Source organism: Cucurbita maxima, unplaced genomic scaffold, assembly GCF_002738345.1.
Source record: "Cucurbita maxima cultivar Rimu unplaced genomic scaffold, Cmax_1.0 Cma_Scf00023, whole genome shotgun sequence".
NCBI classification, from domain to species: Eukaryota; Viridiplantae; Streptophyta; class Magnoliopsida; order Cucurbitales; family Cucurbitaceae; genus Cucurbita; species Cucurbita maxima.
In genome coordinates, this window is record NW_019272039.1 from 1,883,588 (window position 1) to 1,906,437 (window position 22,850).

At 37.1% G+C, this 22,850-nt stretch overlaps 4 protein-coding genes and 1 pseudogene across 4 annotated transcripts; 3 read left to right on the forward strand and 2 right to left on the reverse strand.

The window, feature by feature from the left end:
• Positions 1-3,069: 3,069 nt before the first annotated feature.
• Positions 3,070-7,456, reverse strand: LOC111497336. Its single transcript, XM_023148106.1, has 6 exons — positions 7,035-7,456; positions 6,166-6,753; positions 4,586-4,671; positions 4,117-4,427; positions 3,959-4,030; positions 3,070-3,855 (listed from the first exon to the last, which is right to left on the reverse strand). Exons 1-6 carry the CDS (start codon positions 7,207-7,209, stop codon positions 3,558-3,560), a joined length of 1,530 nt encoding a protein of 509 aa, XP_023003874.1. The 5' UTR covers positions 7,210-7,456; the 3' UTR covers positions 3,070-3,557.
• Positions 7,457-8,366: 910 nt separating this feature from the next.
• Positions 8,367-11,979, reverse strand: LOC111497358 (uncharacterized RNA-binding protein C17H9.04c). The gene is made up of 7 exons (XM_023148142.1): positions 11,576-11,979; positions 10,498-10,892; positions 10,359-10,386; positions 9,709-9,782; positions 9,383-9,561; positions 9,118-9,198; positions 8,367-8,688 (listed from the first exon to the last, which is right to left on the reverse strand). Exons 1-7 carry the CDS (start codon positions 11,793-11,795, stop codon positions 8,640-8,642), a joined length of 1,026 nt encoding a protein of 341 aa, XP_023003910.1. The 5' UTR covers positions 11,796-11,979; the 3' UTR covers positions 8,367-8,639.
• Positions 11,980-12,517: 538 nt separating this feature from the next.
• LOC111497368 lies at positions 12,518-17,611 on the forward strand (annotated as a pseudogene).
• A 49-nt stretch (positions 17,612-17,660) lies between these two features.
• LOC111497378 (auxin-responsive protein SAUR50-like) lies at positions 17,661-18,687 on the forward strand. The gene has a single exon (XM_023148168.1). It carries the CDS (start codon positions 17,896-17,898, stop codon positions 18,388-18,390), a length of 495 nt encoding a protein of 164 aa, XP_023003936.1. The 5' UTR covers positions 17,661-17,895; the 3' UTR covers positions 18,391-18,687.
• Positions 18,688-21,146: 2,459 nt separating this feature from the next.
• On the forward strand, positions 21,147-22,790 carry LOC111497370 (60S ribosomal protein L8-3). Its single transcript, XM_023148159.1, has 2 exons — positions 21,147-21,653; positions 22,304-22,790. Exons 1-2 carry the CDS (start codon positions 21,214-21,216, stop codon positions 22,644-22,646), a joined length of 783 nt encoding a protein of 260 aa, XP_023003927.1. The 5' UTR covers positions 21,147-21,213; the 3' UTR covers positions 22,647-22,790.
• Positions 22,791-22,850: the final 60 nt, after the last annotated feature.

The following is a 22,850-nucleotide window of genomic DNA, read 5'->3' on the forward strand; positions in this document are numbered from 1 at the left end:
TGTTAATAAAATATAATAATTAATTAATTAATTAATTAATTAATCCCTATTATCGTTAATAAATAATAAATAAACCCTAAATTTAATTATGGTTTATCAAATATAAAATCTAAGAGAACAACAATTTTTATGAGACAAATATAGCTGCCATATTTAATTATTCTAATTTCCCAATTAAAAATGAGATTTTCATTGGAAAGTTAATTTTAAATAATTAAAAATAGAATCTAGAGTATTTGCAATACAAGGTTATTTTAAGACATAATAAAAAAAAATATAATAAATTGTATTATAACATTAAAACATTCTAAACTATAAAATTCATATGATTAAGTCTCGGAAAGAGAAGGTATATCTCGATGAGATATGTAACGTAATAATTTTTTTTTTTTTTTTTTTTTTTTTTTTTTTTTTTTTTTTTTTTTTTTTTTTTTTTTTTTTTTTTTTTTTTTTTTTTTTTTTTTTTTTTTTTTTTTTTTTTTTTTTTTTTTTTTTTTTTTTTTTTTTTTTTTTTTTTTTTTTTTTTTTTTTTTTTTTTAACGTTTCTTAGTTATTCTATCCCTAATATCACTCTAATTTGGATGTGATATCAGTTTATTGATATACCCTTCATTTACTTGGGTNTCACATACTCGATTCATTCCTAAATCACATCTTATTAGGAGAGGTATTGCTTTGATATCATTTGCAACGGTCTGACTCCAACTCCTGAAAAACACAGATCATTATATTTTCCCGTTCTAACTTTTGTAGGTATATGTACGAAGATTCATGAGAATTCTTACCCATATTTTACCATTTGCTCGGGATTGTCGGAGTTCGTAATTTGTAAACCCTAGAGTTGAGATAAATCCAAACTTATGAGAGAGAGAGTGATAAGTTTTTGTGGAAGAAAAGAAAGGAAAGATAGGAGATAAGATGGACATATATTTTGTGTTGTAGAATCTGTGGATCCCTTTTTGTTTAGTCACTTCTTCTTCCATTTGTTTTCATTCACCATACACATTTTATGCCAAACCCATAATCATTTTTAAATGTCCTTTCAATTCATTTCTTTTTTATTTTCTTTAATTAATTATTTATTTTTTTAAATCTCTCTCTCTCTTATTTAATGCATATATTCCCCAACCTATCAATTCCAACCCAATGATTTAAGTGTGGAATTAGGGTTTATTTTCCCAACTCCCAAGAAGATGTTTTTATGATCTTTGTTAGACAGTCCCCGCTGTCCCACATGTACCTCTAATTAGGGTTTTTCTGCCCCTATCATTTTTTAATTTATTTTTGTTCATGTTTATTAAAAACTAGTTAATTATATGTAATTTAATTAGTTCAATTGGGGGCAACAATTACTTTCTACGAATTAACGGGTCACAATCGGAATTAGAAATATTAAATTAATGAATGTAGAAATCCCGAAGTTTTTTCTTCTCTTTCCAATCTTATATGAAAGTTTTTTCATTGTAAAGCGAACCTTCACCATTAGTAAAGAAATGTAACCTTCACTGTTCGATATATAGAGTATTGGCTACACTGAGGGATTGACCGTGTAGTGAAGGGCAAGTACAAATGAGTATAACCAATGTGTTCAAATGGACCATGGACTAAATGACTATTGCTCGAAAGGGCTATTTGTTGAAGTTGTGAGATGTAAAAATGTATCAGTAAAGGAGTGTTTCACCTTAGAGGGAAGCGCGTGTGTAAGTCTTGATGGATAAAGTGGAAGCTAGAATGTCAGCTTAACATTAGTGAAAATCTAATGCACAAAAAATCTATAGTTCTTCTACGGGACTCGTCCACAAAGGATATAGTCAATGGATAATAGGTGAATATTCAGGTGTTACTCTCTTATTGATCTTGAAGAACGAAAGAGACTAGGTTTGTTGGAAGATGGGTATCAATTCAAGGACGCAAGGTGACCCTTTTCAGAATAAGAAAGGGTAGTCGACATTGAAGTAATCCATGATCGTCTAATACAAAACTCAAACGAGGTGATGAATTGTGAAGTTTTATTGTGTTTATAATATATATATATATATATATATAAAACGTGTGCATGTTTTTTAGTACATAAAAATGATCTACAAAACAATGAAGGTTTGTTGTTTTTTTGTTTATGGGTAAACGTGAAAACACAGAGCTTCTCCTTGAATTCATCCTGTTAACTGTCTCATTCCTTTCTCTAATTCCAACTCTCTCAGAGTCTCTCTCTCTCTCACCTTTTAAAGATTACATAATTTGTTTGATTTTGACATAACCATCATGAGATATGCCTTTCCTTATCATGGGGTTTACCCTAAAAACAACACGAAGATCAAATTTTGATTCTTTTTTCCCCTTAAAAAAAAAAAAAAAAGTAGCTGTTTCTTGCTCCATTCGCCAAAAGAAGAGAGAGAAAACCCTGAGCAGCTTACCTCATGGGGGGAGGGAGTCCCTTTGGTTGTGGGGCAGTAGTCGTAGCCTTTTGGTACACTCACCCCTTTTCTTCCGGGTAATCATAAATCTCTTTTCTCTCTTATTTTCTCACCCATATCACTCAACATACATCACATTCTCTCTTTCTTAAACCCTTCACTTCTAAGGATAGAGACTTGTAACCACATAAACAACACCCTCTAAAAACAAAACTACACAAGGACTTCAACTGCAATTCATAATTACTCACTACTTGTAGAAACCAACCAAAGCTCGTAGTAGTCGGCTCCAAATGGAACATCTTGTTCGAGATGATAGTTCAGGAATAATATGAATTATCAACTTGAGTAGAGCTCAACTTCCGTTAGATTTTTGGTATGTTAATCCGAATAAAGATCATATCTAGAACTTTTGGTGGTTTCATTTTGTTGCAGGTCTGAGTTTTTTACTGATAAAGAAGAGTCCAGTGGCTTTGTGAGGAAACAGGCCCGTTTTAAACTTCCATGCAGAGTAGCTTTTTTCGATGTTGATTTATGGTCCCATCTGAAGTATTGTACAATTCAGGAAGTTCTTTTAATGTAAATTTACCTGAAGGAACCAAATCTCCCTCCTGTAAGTTCAACGATTCATGTTCATGTTCATGACACAGTTGGAGAAGATTCACAAATAGCCTCAAATTTGACTTTATATCAGATAAAACAACGGAAATATACTCAGCAATCTTAATCAGCCCGTCACCCGGAGCATAGAATCAATGAATCAATATGGACACAAAATAAGTCGTTCAAATATCCCGACGAACACCTCCCTCGTCTTCTTCAAGGCAGCTTCAAAATGTTTGATCTGCAGCATTGTTACATTTGACAATTTTGCTCCCGCGGTTGTGCTCGGGATCGATCCATCGGGTGTTCCAAAGTGCAGAAACTTGAACTTCACACCATTTTAGTAACGACTACGACAAGTATGACAGCATCTAAACGTGTTAATATATTCTTGGTACACAAACAAATAAAATCTCATATGCCAACATGATACAGAACTTGCACTCAATCACCTTGTAGCGCTTCATAAATTACTCTAACACCCAACTTCTGATGCCAAATAAAAAAATGATGAAACAGGACTGTTAAATGATGCTACCTTCAGCTGTCTTCTAGATTTACTCTGCTCCTCCTATCCGACGACGTATGCCAAGCCCTACCTGGATTCCGTGGCTCAAATTGAGTGTCGCTTCTGTTTCCAGATCCCCTGGTTCTCATATGACCACCACCGCGCCTAAATGGCTGCCTCCTTATTTCCCTTTCTGATGATACATGAGAAGTTGGTACATCATTTTTACTTGCTTCGTAGGGCAAGGGTTGGATTCCCTGCAAATCTGGTTCTGGAGCATACTCAATTGGCCTTTTGGACTCATCTATTCTCCTAAATGTAATTGATATCCTAGAAGGATCAGAAAAGAAGCGAGTAAGGTTGGATAACATCATGCGAGTAAGGGTCTTGGCTTAATGGAACTCTGTGTACAAGGGACCCTCCTGAATTATACCTCTTTGTAGGGACTGCAGGTACACAATGTCTAGCAACATCGGCACTATTTCCATTCAACACAAGAACAGACCTGGGAGAAAATGAAAAACAGTAAGATTCAAATCAAATGCAATTGACAACCTCCGGAGATGGAAATGGGGATTGGGATTTTCGTACCCGACAGGCAGGGGGATTGCAATCGGCCCAGAAAATTGACCAGGACCTACGATAGAAAGGTTTGTTCCAAAAACAATATTGCATTCACTGAGGAATGACACGGTGCAAAACGGTCGAACAAAATCATGGTTGTCAATATGGGGAGGAATACAGTCCTCTTCATCATAGATGTTCACAATGCAACTATCAGGAACACATGTTGGAGGAATCACATGCCATCTCACCAACCTTCTAATGATCACCTTAAAGAGAGAAGGAATTGAATCCACAATTTCACTTTGAAGAATTCCAGGAGGGTTGCCATTTTTATCCTGTCGTCATAATTTTTATTAGAATGATTTACCCTTTTTAAACATGATGCTCTAATTAGGGATACCTAACCGAGCATCCCAATTGGTCGAACGTCAAAAATGTAAACTTAAATTCAATTCAAAAGAACCACACCAACTTAGCAATCAGATAGACTCACAGCTGCATAATTGTAACAGCACCCAAACTGCAGAGTTACACGTCCCTTTCCCTTCATCCATTTTTTGGGAGCGGAAAATGTTCGTTCTGCAGAAAAAAAAAAACAAGTCAGGTGTTGCGTTCAAGTCACTATCATGTTTGTACAGAAAAGAAATTCAAAGAAGTAGAAACCAAATATGGGGACGATGGAGAAACATTAGCATGTATTCTCGCTATATCTGAAAATTGATTCCACACCCATACAGAGATTAAATTTTTCAATGTGCACCATGAACTATGAAGCCTCTAAATTTGATAACCAATCAGCAAATGAAGGCAGAGAAAATGCGACATGAACACAAATGAAGGCAGATAAACTGTGCTCAAATTTTCTTGGTGACTTGGTTTCAAGACAATATGCATCATGAACTATGAAATCTGTGAGTTTGATATCCAATCAACTAAAGAAGACAGAGAAAATGCCTGTGCTCAAATTTCCTTGGTGACATGGTCGAAGAATTATTCTAATTCCACTTAACAAAAATAAAAGCTGCTACTGGTTAGCCTCCTCACAATTCTCAGTTGTTTCCCCTAATCTGTTTGTAAAGGAATATGCCGAGAAATTTGTTATATTAGTAACAAAAGGATTCAGCACACTTGAGAAGGATAATAACCGAGATGCATGAACTCAAGGTCTAACGAACGGATTTTAAGATATAAATCCAAGAGAGCTGCTACCCTACAAAATCACCCCGGTAGGCTATAAATATGCAAGGTAATAAGGGAATATCGCGTTAGTGAAAAGAGAGAGCAAAAGGGAAAGCAATGATGTGAGATCCCACATTAGTTGGAGAGGAGAACGAAACATTCATTTATAAGGGTGTGGAAAACTCTTCCTAGTAGACGTGTTTTAAAACCTTGAGGTGAAGACCTTGAAGGGAAAGTCCAAAGAATATAATATCTGCTAGTGATGGGCTTGGGTTATTACAAATGGTATCAGAACAAGACACCGAACGGTGTGCAAGTGAGGACGCTGGCCCATAAGGGGGTGGATTGTGATCCTACATTGGTTGGAAAGGGGAACAAAGCATTTCTTTATAAGGGTGTGTAAACCTCTTCCTAATAGACGTGTTCTAAAACCTTGAGAGAAAGCCTTTGAAGGGAAGCCCAAAGAGGACAATATCGGCTAGTAGTGGACTTGGGCACAGGTGAGTCAGGGTGAGTCAGGAAGAAAGCAGTCATTAAATAGGGTAGATTATGAAGAGAGTGACCCTCTCATACAACCATTCTTATAGCCTAGTCTCCGAATGCTAATGCTACTCTTTAATTAACCGCACCACAGACTAACTCCATTCAATACAAAACATTTTATGAGATTACACGAGCATCAATAGTAGAGCCCCATTAACCAGATTATCCAAGGAATATAAGGCTTGCGTTGTGAGGTGGGGTTTAAAGTTCTTTTATCTATCGAGTGTACTAAGACCTGATGGAGGAAAGATTAAGTACCCTTCTAAGAGCCATAAACATATAGCAGGATAGCAGGATAAGTAAGCCAATCACTCAGAATAAAGAAAAACAATATGCAAACGGGAATGATACCTTTTAATTCTCCCTTCATGCCCATCTCCTGTAGTGCATAAACATGATCAACTATTCTCTTCTGTTCTGCAGCGCTAAAAATGCCTGTATGAAGCTCAAGTCCTTCAAGAATGTTTACAAATTTTCCTTTAAACCTCTCCAAACAAATAAAATCTTTCTTTCGTCCAACACTCATGAACCTGATGTACTCTCTTTGCTCTCTAGATAGCTTAGGCTTCTCAATAACCTTCGATATTGTTAATTTCCCGGCGTTCGCATTGACTATTCTTTTTTCTGTTTCGCATTCATCTTCCTCTTCTTCTAGTTCATCCTCCTGAGTCATGTCGGCCCACGACAATCGAGGCCCTGATGTCTTGGTGGAATTTAATTTAGAGGATGGCTCACTAGAAGAAGTTTCAGGTAATCCATCAGCTTCATTCCCTTCATTTATGCCATCCTGCCAACTCCCTAATGAATTTGTTTCCGCTTCATCTTTCCAACTTCCAAGAGAATTTGCATCACAAGCATCAACCTCATTTCCATTACTCTCATTCATGTCTTTCTCTCTTGGGGGAGATGCAGAACTCGAGTCCTCGTCGGGACGGACAGCTACAATATGATCAAATTCAGCAATTACATCAGACAATCCTAATGATTAAACAGAGACATCATCCAAATTATACGAACCATAGGAACATATAATGTAAACTACAGTAGACGCCTCACTCTTTTTAGCAACATAACAAATCAGGAAGTCCCAATGCCGTAATGCTTAAAGAAGTATGCAAGAACAGTAACAAACTACACACATACACTCAATTATTCTAAAGAATCTAGAAATTTAGATGGAATAATTTATCAAGAACAAATAGAAAGCAACAACAGAATACCTGGATCAAGGGCGCGGATTCGATCCGAGAGCAATTGCGTGCAATCTTGACAAAGATCTCTGGAAAGAAAGGGAAGCCAAGTGGTGAGAAACTCAGAAGCGATCCGTAGCTCTGAGGGCTTGTAATTTTGAAGAAAAGGGTCTTCCAATTTGAGGTGCTGATGACTAATCGCCATCGGCAAGTGGCGGGCAATCAATTGTGAGCGAGGGAAATGGTGGCTGTGAAGGTGTTGTTCAAGAAGCAAGAAATCGGTCAGAGCAGAACCGGAGAACTCAAGCGAAGCGATGGGGCTGAAAAATCAAAATTTTGGGAAACTTCGTTTGTGGACCGCAGAATTTAGAGCGAAATTGCAAATGATTTCCTAATTGGACATCGGTAGATGCAGATTTTTTAAGAGATGTACAAAAAACTGGATCAGATTCTCGCTCGGATCCGGTTTTAGATTCGGATTCCTTTCTTAATACGGTTCCTCCAAATTTGGGCCAATCCAAATATTCATACATATACATATATATCTTTCTTTTTAATTTGAGATAAGAATATATATATATATATATTTTTAAATTCAGAAAAAAAAAAAAAAGATAAATAATCATTATTTTTCAATATGTATTTGGTAAAAAAATTAACATTGATAAAGGTTTAGTTGAATCTTTATTTAATTAGATATTTTACCTCAATATCTATCAAGTTTGAAGGTAGCTAATTAGTGAAGATCAAAAACGTGATAATACACCATTTTGTATATCATTATAACCCATCGATATGTCTTTACTATTATTTAACAATAATTTAAACAATTTAAACGTTTCAAAAAATATCCCCATTTTTAAATTGTTGAATGATAAAAGTTGTTTGTTAGGGTTAAAATTAGAAAATAACCATTTTAAAAATATAAACTAATGGCCATTTAACTTTTTTTTTTTAATAATATATAGTTTTCGCAGGGAAGTGATTAGTATATTGTTTAAAAATACATTAAACTTTGGAAAGTTTCATTAATACTCTTTAAATAAAAAATAAAAAAAAAACTAAAAAAATAACCTTATCTATAATGTTATATTAAAAAAATACCCATTACATTTTAAAATTAATCATAACACCCTCTACCTTTTATAAAAGAAAATACTTGCCATCAATATATAGACAACAACCATCCGTCGACTATTATCTCCAAATTTTTTAACGTTAAAAAGTTTAAAGGCGTTTAAACTGTGTTTTCTCTCTATCTTTATCGAGGAAAGACCAAGATTAAGCAGTCGAACTATTTTGATTCATTTTTAAAATTGGGAGCCATTGTTTTCTCTCTATCTTACTCTGAAAGGTAGAAAAGGACTGAAAATATGTATCTTTATATCTATATATAATGATTCAACTCTAAAATTCTCAACTGTTCAACAAAAATAGTAATGTCATTCACAGCCAAACTTGCTTCCCTAAGTAATGAAGAACTCATAATCAATCAATATATTGGAGACTAGGAGAGCCAATTAAAACAACCAAAAAGTTGAGGTTATTGCCGCTAAATGAAAAATTGTTTCTCGAGGGAATGAAAGAAACTTACAGCACGAGAACAACCACCTCCTGAAGTCTGTCTAAATGTGATTATATGGCACTCAGTGGCAGAGAAAGTGAATCTCTTGGAGTCTTGCACCTGTTGCAAAAAAGGCATAAAAATACTGGACGTGCACTACAATGGAAGCTATCAAACTTCATGTAACAGCCTAAGCTTAAGCCTAAGTCTAAGCCCACCGCTAGCAGATATTATTCTTTTTGGACTATCCCTTATGAGCTTCCCCTTAAGGTTTTAAATTTAAAACACGTCTGCTAAGGAGAGGTTTCCACACCCTTATAAAGAAAGTTTCGTTCCTCTGGGAATCTCACAATAAGTCTACTAAATTAGGAACAAGAAGAACACAGAACACTCGAGCACTCTCCTGACAGGATTAATAATAAGACCCAGAAAATAAAATATCTATGCGTAATATAACAATCTGAATGCGTAATACAGACACATTCAACACGAATGTTAAAAAAAACTATGTTAAATGTGAAGGAGAAAAACCAAGTTAAGATGATTAACCTGTTACATTGCAAGCGAGACGCATAATTATGATTATTACAATTTGTGCACATCCAATCTCCGTTGCGCCACTGTTTTGCTCTGTGGATTCAATAATGCCAGGATTGGTCAATGTCAAACATTATGAACTAGAATTAATGACATCACAAGTCTTAGTTGCAGTTTGGCTAAGAAAAAAAGGGTTTTACTAGAATTTATGACATAATTTCGAAGGTCAGAGAAAATGAAATAGAGCTAGCTAATGCAAATACATATTATATTATACCCTTTCCCAAGGAGCGTTGGTGCAGTTGCTTGTTGGGGGAACTGCATTGGCATTTCCAAACTCGGAGCTATACCAGAACTTTCGTGGGGATAAGAGTTATATAATAGTCCCACATTTGGGTCACTACTGGAACCAACCATCTGCTCAAACCCTGGGAAAGACAGTTGTTGCTCATTTGTCTGATGCCAAGAAAAGAACAGCCAGTGCTCAGTTTCACCAAATTTTAACAGCAAATATTTCCTTAATATCAAATGTTTATCATTGTTTCTAATCCAAAAATAGTAGTAATAATAATAAAATTCTCTGATTTTTTTCTATGCACGGACCTGTCCAATATTTAGTCTCTTGTTATCCCATTGATGAACGAGTTCTTCGGATGCTAAGCGTTTCATTCCAAGTGCTGCATAATACAACAACAAAAAATAAAAGACAAAGAAAGAAAGTGAGTAGAATCCCCCAAGGGCGGATCAACTTCATGAAGAAATTTCAAATTCTAATCGACTTTATTTCCATTGACTTCTTTATCTCAGCTGTAACACCTTTTACCTCCAGAATAACAGCACAGCCACACCTAGGGCCAACTAAGTTTCTCCATTCTACTAAAATTTCCATCTTTCAAATATTAAGACTCCAAATCTAGATACGAATCAATTCATTCAACACAGCAACAAAGAATATAAATAGACTAAATAAAACAACAGAAAGATTTTTTGTGCGCAGGACACCACAGGTTCAAAACTGATGTCATACATTACTACAAATCCAAAATATGAATCTATTCATTCACGTAATAAAAAAATGTGATAGATTGGATAAATGAAACAATAGAAACATTTTTATGTGCAGGAGACCACAGGTCCATAACTCCTTCTTACATGCAGAAACTATAAAAGAGCTATATAATTTCGTCTCCTAACGTTAAAGAAGAAGTCCTAGTGCGAGCATTTGAAACCTAGAGAGACAAAGTTGGATGTACCTTGTGGTGAAGCATTGCATTTTTTGCACTGCAAGTAAGACAATGTTTAGTTAGACAAGCAAACAACAGGTATGGGAAACTAAAAGCATCGCTAGGAAAAGAAAGAAAACGACTCGATACAGGAAGGTGAAAGCCCCACCTGTGCACGAGAAGAGTAATTATGGAAGCCACAGTTGCATATCCAGTCACCATTTCGCCAACCCTTCGGAACTGAAAGGATCTGATTAGGGGAACTCATATACGAGATTGCAGAATTATTTCCACCCAAAGGAAATGCCGGAGCTGCATGAATTTCATACTTATCAGCACCTCCCAGGGACCAATTGGAGCTCAGAGGATGCAGTTGCTGTAAAGGGCCATTTCTTAATCCAAGATTCATCTTTGTATCCAATCCACCTTGGGTCCTGGCAAAATAGTGTGAATAAGTTGGAAAAGAAGCTCCATGGATTGCAATTGCTGGCATTGCTGCTATCTCCTTTGGTTGGCCACACTTTTTGCACTTCTCTCTTGATGCATAATTGTTGTTAGTGCAACCTATTGCACCAGAGCCAGACAAACCCAACCCACAAGCAAGCCAGGTATACGCACACCAAGCAGTCCATCCACACCAAATACACATACAAAAAACACAAACGACTCATGACTCAAACCTAATTTTTCATTTTCCTGAAGTAGGAGTTCGCTGGAATTGAAACATTAATGAAGAGGGAAGACAAAAAAACAATCCTCAGAGAAAATCTTAAACTAGTGATAAAGATGCAATGGAGATTCCTCCGATTTGCTAAAAACAGAAAACTGTTCGTACATAGATGCATATCCCTGATTCTCGTGAAATTTTCCTGGTAAGGTAACTGAATATGTTCTTGAAGAAGTTTAATGGAGCTAAATTGAAAATTTTCAAGAACTATCAGCTCATTTCATTTAGCCCGAAAACTGGAATTTCAAAGCACGAGACCTCGTCAGATTAAGCGTAATAAAACTAACTCGAAAACTTTCCTCCTGTAACATTTTAAAAGAGAAAGAAACAGTACCCTCAACCTAAATTCCGACACCAAGGTGTGTCAGAAAGAACTGAATGAATAGTGCTGCACTAAAATTCTAATTGAACGTTGAGTACCAAGTTCAGCGAGCAAATCCAACAAAACGAAATCGAGAATATAACATAAATTGCATGTTGCAAGGAAGAACAGCAACTACAGTTATTATAGGAAGCTAACCCGTGCAGATCCAGTCGCCGATGCGAGGAAGCCATTTGGAGTCTGGAGGGGTTTTATTGTCGACGAGAAGGCGAGGTTGTTTGCATCTGTTACAGAACGATCGGAAAGCATAGTTCCTGTTCTTGCATCCACTACACTCCCAATCGCCTTCTTTTCCTTCGCCCATTACTGCTACTTGTGACGCTGCTTTTCTTTCTATCCCCTCTTTCACTCCATCCATTGCTCGATATATTTAGCTCAACTGATGGTCAAAGAACAACCAGTGTGCTCGAAAAGGAGATGGGTAGGCGAAATTTCCGCCTCCAGCACGCGCCAAGGGCGTTTTCTTCTTCTTCTTCTCTGGATGGGCTGGCTTGGCACCGTTTTTGTGGCGGCCTTCGTGGGCTCCAACTTCGATGGCCTTTTACGGCTCCAGTAAGCCCTGTGTAAGCTTTTGAGGTTTTTTATAATTTTATTTTAACAGTACAAATTGGTTTCTAAAGTTTTTCCCATCCCACCTATTAAACCGCTCCCTAATATATATGTTAAAAAATTATAAGGGGATGACAATTTATAATAGGTTAAATCTAACGATATATTTGTAGTGAGTTTGAACTCGGGCAGTCACAATTGATATTAAAGCAGACATTGAACAGTGTGCCCTATAAAGATATTGATCTCTAAGTGGATATATTATGAAATCTCACATCGATTCGAGAGAGAAACGAAATATTCTCTAAGGGTATAGAAACCTCTCTGGATCCACCCTATCTCGAATCTAGTGAATGGATATGCTCAATTGTTGTGCGAAAATGAACCTAAATTGCCACAAAATAACAAACAGTTAGGATTGGAATTTAGAATATTGTTGACTTTTATAGCTTAGTGATGATCAGCACACGAGCTTAAATTAAAATTTGTATGGTCCAACCATTGATGACGATAACTATAATCCACCGTACTTCTATTTCCTCCAAAAAAAAATTACTTCTGAGAAACCAAAAATACCGATAACTGCCCGACACGAAATATCAGAAGATTTGAAGTAGAAGAACCTTCTTGAATCCCAAGCCCAAATCGGTTTGGTTTCGCGCGCGTTTGTGTTCGCACGGAATTACAAATTTGTCATCCGTTTCTTGATCAAATTGCCGTAGTCTGAAGGTCAACACTCACAGAGATCGAGCTAAATGACTACTAGAAAACAAGGTGAAACACCAGCCGACGAAGGCGGATCTGGTACGAAGCCACCGCGCATCAAAATCTAGAAATCCTCCGAAGGAGGCGATGCCAAGGTCATCATACTTCTTTATTTTCATTATCGATTTGTTGGTTGTCTTTAGAAGCAGCAGCTATTTTCGATACTTCTCTGTATTATCCTTAGTTTGACAGATTTTGCATATCCGTAGTTTAAGGAGACATCATAGATAACGAAGTCTTTGAGTTTTATCAGGGGACGAGTTTTTAAAATTGTTTATCTTTGAAAAATCTGTTCCACATTGCACTAGCCCCAATTTTGTCTCAAGGCATTTTCTGCTGTTGTAGAGCACTAGCAAGAAGCCTAAAGACATGGAAATTTGTGTCCCAATAGTCTGTGGAACCATCGCATTTTACCTTGGTAGGAAGGCCAGTGAGTAAGTCTCCAACCTTCAGGGGCTGTTTCACTTACTCTCCTTCATTTCAGGCATTTGGCTAACTAAATTTATCCATTGAATTTATTCTCCTTTAGGTCCCAGTCACATAAATGGACAGTCTATGTGCGTGGTGCTACTAGTGAGGATCTCGGGGTGGTGATAAAGAGAGTTGTGTTTCAGTTGCATCCTAGCTTTAGCAACCCAACAAGAGCGGTCGAATCGCTGCCCTTTGAGTTATCAGAATGTGGTTGGGGAGAATTTGAGATTGGCATCACCCTTTTTTTCCACACCGTTGTGTGTGAGCAACAATTAGATTTGTTGGTTATTGTTATTATTTTCTTGTGGCATTGATAGTGGTTTTATCTTTAAGGAAAGTCCTATTTGTAACACTCTTTTAAATTATTATAGGTTTCACCATTTGAAGTTGTACCTTGAAGACTAATCTGGTCCACAAACAACAAAGAAACCTGTTGTTGTGGAATCTTACAACGAAATTGTGTTTCCTGATCCCTCCAAAAAAAATTTTGCTCGTGTTCAAAATCATCCAGCTATTGTTGTGCCTTGGCTTCCTGCTGGTTTTACTCTGCCTAATCCTGGTAAATGTCTGTTATTGTGTCTTTCTAACCTTCTGTTGCTGTTTCTAAGTTAATTCTACGACCTCGTATGTGTAGCACCAATTGAACATATGGCAGAAAGGGAGAGATGTGACACCAAGGATCATCACCTTAATCAATGGTTCCTTAATTTCTCAGAGGCAGACGAGCTGCTAAAACTTGCAGCTGCTCGCCAACAAGTAGGAATATCTTGTTTCTTACATCCTTCTCGTCTAAATCATATCTTGCCAATGGTTCCTTGATTTTGATAGTCTTCATCATCTAGTTGGTCGTGGTGTGATAATATGTCAAACTATGGAAGGTTGGAGTCCACTTATCATTGGAATTTTCTGGGTTTTTGTGCAATTTATTATGAAGTTTGATATAATGTGTTCATTCCAGAGGCAGATGCATTCTAGTATGTACTTGTTCTGGTTACATGATGTGTTAATCCTAAATTGAGCATGATAAGCTTATCCCTTCGTTTCTGGTCTCATGAACAATAGTCTACTGGTAGGCTCAGGAATAAGATTGTAGATTCTGATATTGACGTTTTTGTTGATCTACTAGGTGCAAGCTCATATTGTCAAATTGAGAAGACAACTCAGTGTGATGGATGGACTACCTCAGTTTTCTAAACCAATTGCGGGTTATGAATTAACTGCTGCTAATGGAGTTCATCCATGTAATTAGGTTTACCTGCCTGTTCTCATGGTTCAGGTTAATGTAAACAACAATGTTTATAGTTTTTCTTTAGCATCCATGCAGTTAAAAGTGTTGTTTTGTTTAATTGAAGTAGGATGGGTCACTCTTAATACTATCGTTGTCTCACTTAGGGCCCAACTATGCTATGTAAGCACCCATATGGTTTGACCCCCCCTCATCCGTATTGAAGAAAGTGAATACGCAGGGCAAAGAAGAACTAGCAATCCATTACAAAACCCAAAGGGTCAAGAAGATTGCGAAAAAGAAAAAAAAATCTAATGGGAAAATATCTGGAAGAAAGAATAGTTACGGTAATTTCCCTTCGTGGATTAGTAGCTAAAAATATCAAACCTTAAGCCTCCCGTAATTTCAGACTCCAAAAAAATCTCCAATCCTAAGAGAGTCTGCTATTTCTTTGTGCTATCTTCCAAAGAATAGTCAGGTCTGCATAAATATTTAGCTTTGGATCAAGACCTGGAGCCTAAATAATTAGTAATTTTCAGAGCTTTTCTCATATCCTCTTGGCAACAGTTCAATGAATAAGTATGTGGTCAAGCTCCTCCTCTTCATCTTCTCCTCGAACATCTTTTGGGGTGATGTGAATGCCAGGACATGCATTTCAAACTCCGTCAACTTGTGGGTATCACCCTCTTTAAAGCAAGATACCAAGGGAAGAATACATTTTTCTCTGGCATTTTTACTCTTTCCATATGAGGTTGTTAAATAGTCTGGCAGGGATAGCTCATTGGACTTATAATCAAATCAGATTGGCAGGTAATTGAATCAAAGTGATCCAGCTTCCACTCTTTGGTCTGGCCAGAAGTCCTGAAGAAGCTTGAGAAGAGCTCCAGAAGATGATAATTTATGATCGACAATTGTGAACCGAGAAAATAACATGGCTGTAATAGTTCCTTTTTCCTTTCTATTTTCTCTATACTGAGGAGATTAATGATGCCTCCACCCCCCTACCCCCCGGAAGAGAGAAAAAAAAAAAAAAAAATCTTGAAGGAGAATATATAAAAGTTTTATCTTACACTGTTGCACTGTTTAAGATTTCCTTTTCACCGAAGACTGGAGTAGTTACCTTGGCTTTGTGCTTAGTAATCTTGTTTTTGATATGATAAACATGGTCGTGAAATGTTCATCATTCTTCGGGTCACCATGTGCTAAAAGGAAGTTGGCTTTTGTTGCTTAGTAATATTGGCCTCTCTTTCACAGGTCTTAGTGACAATGATAGTTTCCTTCTCTCTCATTCCATCTTTTATATACTGCTTGCAGATTGTTTAGACAGCTGTTTCTATGGATAATGGCTATCTATTCTCGTATTTATTGCTTCTTGCTGCGTTACCATCATTGCATTGAAATAAAACAAATTTCAAGCTCAGATAGCTTTAGTTGATGACATTATTGTAAACCTAAAGGCTCCCATTTGTATGACCCACAATGAATTGAAAAGCCTGCTTTTATGAAATTGCTTAATGCAGTTTGGTGCTCTCCCTATTTACCCTGATAATTTTCAATAGGGTGATGAGAATGCGAAAGGACCAGAAGGTTAATTGTGCTGTCCTACGTTAGTTGGATTGACAGAGGGGCTGTTTATATCATAACCGACGAGATTGCTTTTGAGCCTTGGAACATGGGAAACTGAAGCAAGTCAGAAAAGTAAGGCTGGATATGTGAGTGGTGCTCATATAAGATAAACTCTTTCTATTACAACTCTCTAGTAACTTGAACTTGTGTATTTCCAGCATTTGGAGTGCCACATGGGTGGTCTTTTGATGTGGAGACATTGAAGGGAACTGCCTGGAGCATATGACATAGTCTTTACTCAACATGCATTCTTTCGGCTCTCAACATTATTTACTATTAACATTTATAGATGCATTTCACATACAGGTAAACAGGTAACAAACAGTCGAGGAGTATGACAGTTTTTGAATCTTTCAAATGTGCCAACATCTGCAGGACCGATGATTTGTGGCCTCGCCTTGTGCTAAGCTGAGCTTTCAAGGACCAACTTCTGTATTCCAATGGACAGACCAGTGCGCATTGAATTAAGAATATAGACACAGTTTCGTCTCCATGGTCCACTACCAAAGTAAGGTACTGACATCAAATCCATCCTACTTTGTGCTCGAAAATAGAATCGTTTGTCCTGGACTTGGACCACTCGGCGACAGAATTGGAAAACAACCCTCTTCTTGTGCGGATTCTGTCTATACATAGACTCAAGATTTGTGTTGAACAGGTGGTCCAATCAGGTACATTTCTGAAATATTCTTATTTTCAATCTGGTTTCATTTTCCCCAAAATCTCAAGTTTGAACTTTGAATTCGTGAAAATGTTGTTTTCTGTCAAAAATATTCCTGGTAAACTGAATTACAGGCTCTCACGTGGAAAACATGTAATATAGCGATTTTGCCTTTCATTTTATGGCACGTCTTAGTTAAAATGCTCTGGAAACCCCGAAATATTTGCTTTCTGCTTCCAACTTTCTGATCAGCTGTCTATTTGTAGGATCTCTATGTGTTCGTATAAATATATTTTGTAGTTTTTTTTTTTCTTCTGAAGAATTGTATTTCTTAGATGAGTTGTTCCCAAACGAAATGAACAATCAATAACTGTGGAGCACTTCTTGTAAATAGAACAGGCTGAGAGTCGTAGATGTAGACTGGTCATGTGGTCCAACGATACAATTCAATTCAATGCCAAATTTAATGAATACACACTCTGTCCGACTTATACGTGTGGAGAGTCTCAATAAATAGTCAAAGCTATTGAAGTACCTTAATGAATTATTATGTACAGAATTCGAGACAAATTCTAACACTCGTGAAATCTATCCTTATTATTTTATCAATTTGTTCCTATTCACCTTGGAAAAATATTGGCTTGTAAGTGATTTTTAATTGGAAAACGTGAGATACAAATTAACATTCAAATCTATATAGAGGTTTGGAGCTGGTAGGTTGTAGATTTTTTTTTTTTTTTTTTTTTTTTTTTTTTTTTTTTTTTTTTTTTTTTTTTTTTTTTTTTTTTTTTTTTTGTCATTATACAATGTTCTGACTTTCCTCCTGAATTTGATGTGGTTTCCAGATATTCAATTTGAACCAATTCAAGAAAAAAGAGAGAGAGAGAGAGAGTTGTAGATGAACTGAGGAACTACAGCAAGTTTAGACATTTATTTTTTATCAAAAGGTTAAAGGTTCGAATTCTACGGTCAACGACCGAACTTAAAAAGAGAATGTGGAAGCTGTGTGAACATTCATCCATGGCTAAGGGGGGCCCATGTTGTGTGCTTAAGAGAGGCAACTGGGTAACCAGGAGGCCCACTTGGGTTGGCATATGCAACTCTTGCAGTACACAATTGGCTTAGAACTCTTGTGGTTTGTGGTTTGCTCCAACATCTCACATGATTTTGTTTCTCATTCTTCTTCTTAAATACATCTTTCAAGCCCACCCCTTCAAACTGAATCTCTCTCATCATCAATCTGTATCTATTTATCATATCTTTCCCTCCCTCCCACCAGCCACAAAAACAAACAACACACATAGACACTTCGTACTCCTTTCAACTCTTATAATGGCTATCAAAAAGGCTAATCTACTTCACCCATCAACCTCCTTCAGACATATTCTCCGAAGGTGTTCGAGCTTTGGCATGCGAAATGGCTGGAATGAAGATGGTGGCCTCCCCGATGATGTACCGAAGGGCCACTTTGCTGTCTATGTTGGAGAAAACCGAAGTCGGTACATCGTCCCGATTTCGTGGCTGGCTCATCCACAGTTCCAGAGCCTGTTGCAGAGAGCAGAGGAGGAGTTTGGTTTCAACCATGATCTGGGCATCACCATCCCTTGTGAAGAGGTTGTTTTTCGCTCCTTAACAGCCATGATCAATATCAGATGAGGTCGCAGAAAAACAAAACAGAGGATTCTTTTTTTCCCTGCAAGTTGGTGTTTGGATATTTATTGGAGAAAGGAGTTGGAAGGAGCCAAATTTGCCCTCCTCCTTTTCTGGAATAATTTCCCCCCGTTTCTTAAACACGTTGAGGAATAACCATCTTTGATTATATATATTGTAAAGATTTGGTTGTGCAATCTGAAAACTGTGAAGCTATGCATATATTTACTATTTTTTGTTTCCTTTTGAGGTCGCTGGTTCAAGATGAAATGCTAGAGCCTTGCAAGGATTATGCTTCTTTCATTTATTGTCTTGTGTTCTTCATGAATTTACCATTAATGATAGCTGAAAACAAACCATTTGATGTTTAGTTTTACGTACGGTTATACTAAAATTATTCTAAAATATCGGTGCAGAATAATTTCTAATGAATTGCGACTACTAATGTGTCGCTCGAGGTGAACTCTAATGAAGCATGATCTAGTGTTGGTATGATTCTCGACTCTATACACTCAAAGCTTAAGTTAGTATAAAGTATGAGTTCGTGTCGAGGTGAGCTATAATAATATCATGTATTCTTTAGAAAAAGAATACATCGTTAGACATTATTGTGCTACTTCTGATGAATCGTACTTGGTAGGCAGCAAATTATGCAGGAGTATTGTTTTTACATGTAGGTCCAATCGTGTGGCTGTGGCCAAACTTGTTCTTGATCACCATAGGCCTTGGCTGCCAAGACCTCACTTGAGTGCACTTGAGCTGGAACTTAGACATATTTCCTCCAATTATTTGGTCACATGGAAAGCTCTTTTGAGCCATACACGTTAATTTTGAGCCAAACGTATTTCTGTCATGGAAAAAAGAACTTTCAATTCTTAGTTGAGTATTAAGCATTCTCTCAAGCCTAATTTGATATTATCCTATCATGTCAACATCATTCCTAAAGGAATTTAGTATGACGTCAAATTAGTAGCTTCTTTATTCATATCTTAATATGTTAGAGTGGAACTTCCAGTCAAAAATTGAGTACAGAGATGCTAACTGAACTTTGATTTTACATAATATCATTGTAATGGACTTCTGATTCGAGGTATGAAGTTGATCATGATGTCTATTTAGTCTACAAGTTTGCATAACGACTCTCCATGATCCATGACTTAACTTTAACTTAACAAAATACTAGACCGTTATATGCCGGTATTTCGAAACTTTAGAACCAAATAGACATAAATCTCAAAATTCGATTTCATAAAATCACAATGTGAACCTAAAAGAAGGAAAAAAAATCAATGCACATGGGGTGGGGCTAGGGATATCCATACATGGTGGATTATTCCACCAAACAATGCATATTGTATACCTTCCGTGCTTTGCCCGTTTAAGTATGTTCTATCAATAGCCGCATAAGACTACTTGTCTTCCCTTAATTATTGGTTAACTCACCTTTCATCCTCTCATTAACTTCTTAATCCTTATCTTATAATTCTCCGACATTCTCACAACCAACCTCAAGGGAAACTTTAAGTCCCACATTCATTTTTCGTCGGGTTTTATGGCTTCGTCAAACTTTAGACGAGATTTGTGTTTGTCAACTGAACATCGCGCTCATACAAATCCAACTTGTTTGGTCACATATGCTACCTGCATCTGCACGTTCAATCGTTTGCGACACAATCAACTTGTCTCTACACTAAGCCAAGTTATTCGGCTCGACCTTGCCTCTACTTAGAGTCAAGGTCTCTCAATGCAACATTGCATCTTATTTGTTATCTTAAAGTCCCGAGTTATAATTACTTATACCAAAACTCCTACCCAAAACAAGCAACAAAATAAAATGGGTATCCGAAAGGTTAAACCTTTCACATACAAAGATGTTTCTAGAAATAGACATCCAAATTTGACCGTTGTGCCAAATTAAAGATCCATATTTAAAAATTTCGCCACAGATTTAGAGTACCAAATTTAGAAGAAAAAAGATAGTGATAATGAAAATGACATGATTTAGGACAACATTCTTTTGAGACTTTTTAAGTAGTTTGGAGACCATACGTCTGTATGGGGTTGGCTTACCCCAAGTTTGTAGGGCTCACTATATGTTTAAGGAGACTTTATATTACTACTCTTGGGGCGTTCCCTACCATACATCTTTTTTGTTCAAAACCGAACTTAAATCTTTGGATTTTGCCCGTTATGGACGAACTCTATGCCTATAGCGATTGTTTGTTTACAATGTTTATTTGTATTTTTCTAGAGTGTTCAAAAAATTCGATGATCCAAAAAACTCAATCAATTCAAATAAATGAAAATTTAAATGAAAATTTTATGAATAGAATTGGAATTTTAAAATATATATTATAATTAAATGATGAAAATAAATAAATAATTTACAAACTAAAATTGAAAAAAAAAATCAAGAATTTGAATAATAAAATTGATGGATTCAAAAAAATTGGGGTTTTTCAAGGGGAGAGAGTGACAAAAATATTATTTTACCTTAATAATGAAATGTCAACTTTATAAGGTTAAAAAAGAATTTACATTCATTTGTTACCAACCAATTATGCAGGCAACAATATGGGCCAGTAGTCTAAAAAGCCCAAATAGTTGGGCTTCGTCTATGTCCTATAAATGGGCCGGTAAGTTTCGTTTTCTATGCAGGCAACAATATGGGCCGCAGTCTAAAAAAGCCCAAATAGTTGGGCTTCTTTTATGTACTAGAAATGGGCCGGCCAGTTTCATTTTCGTGTGATGTAAATTTGTCTAAACCCTAGATTTTTTACGTAATCTCTGCGGTAGCGAACTGAAAATCTCCGACCTTGCGGAGACGACATGGGAAGAGTTATTCGTGCTCAGCGTAAGGGAGCGGGATCCGTCTTCAAGTCCCACACCCATCACCGGAAGGGACCGGCCAGGTTCAGAAGTCTTGACTTCGGCGAACGGAATGGCTATTTGAAAGGAGTCGTCTCTGAGATTATTCACGATCCTGGCCGTGGAGCACCGCTTGCTCGAGTTACCTTCCGCCATCCTTTCAGGTACAAGAAACAGAATGAACTGTTCGTTGCGGCTGAGGGTATGTACACTGGCCAATTTGTTTACTGCGGGAAGAAGGCAAATCTCATGGTCGGAAATGTCTTGCCCCTTAGATCGATTCCTGAAGGTGCCGTCGTTTGTAACGTCGAACACCATGTCGGTGACCGCGGTGTTTTCGCTAGATGTTCCGGAGATTACGCGATTGTTATCAGCCACAATCCCGATAACGACACTTCCAGGTTTTTCTTCAATAATTGTTCCTGATGATTTTTGTTTGTTCTTTTTTTTTTTTTTTTTAATTTCATTTTATCTCAAATAGAAACCTATCATGTTTCTATATTCTTTTCCGGTTGTCTTATGTAATTTGTTGCACCAACCTTGTGAAGCCTTGTATGGGGTATTAAGTTACTAGTCAATTCTGTACTTGGATGATCAAAATTTGTTTACTCTTCACGTTTTGGAGTGGTGTGGTCTGGAGATGATGTGTCTGCGAGGCGGTATGGGGGAGCGATGCTAATAAAGGTTTAGTGTTAGAAATATACAGCGGACTGAAATAAGAATCTTTTGGTCGCCCCTCTTGCCTTAATGTTATTCGTCCTAGCAATGATATTGCAAGCATCAGGCACTTACCAGATACATGGGCGAGGGTGGGCCAACAACATGCCTTACCTCTCGCCATCATAGGCTAAGTGTTTGATTGCACCTTGAATGCTGGTCGGGAACTGCCTCAGGCTTCTCCGTATGCGGTCGTTGGAATTTCACAGATTAGGATTTGTGTGCGTAAATTATTTGCTATGAACAGATAACTGCACATTCCTCGGATGTGGCAGTTGATTGCAGCTATTTCATATGCAAATGAAGTCTTATGTTCATTTTTAATTACTACCAGGATCAAGCTTCCATCTGGTTCGAAGAAAGTAGTTCCAAGTGGGTGTCGTGCCATGGTCGGTCAGGTTGCAGGTGGTGGTAGAACTGAGAAGCCCCTTCTTAAGGCTGGTAATGCTTACCACAAATTTAGAGTGAAGAGAAACTGCTGGCCTAAGGTCCGTGGTGTTGCAATGAATCCCGTCGAGCATCCTCACGGAGGAGGTAACCATCAACACATCGGACACGCTAGCACTGTCAGGCGGGATGCACCTCCTGGTCAAAAGGTTGGTCTCATTGCTGCAAGGAGAACTGGTAGACTCAGAGGACAAGCAGCAGCCACTGCTTCTAAAGCTGATAAAGCTTAAACAGTATTATAATTTATATTACGACTTGGTTCCTGAGGTCATTTCATTTTACTTCCATCTCCTCCCCCATTGTAACTTTTGAGAAGACATTTTTTTGTTCGGATGCTTCCATTTTGAAATTTTGGTTTGGTTGTTTTCCCCACCTAAACATCTGCCCTCCTATTTGTTGGCTTCATTACGTTATATATTATCAGAAGGATTGTT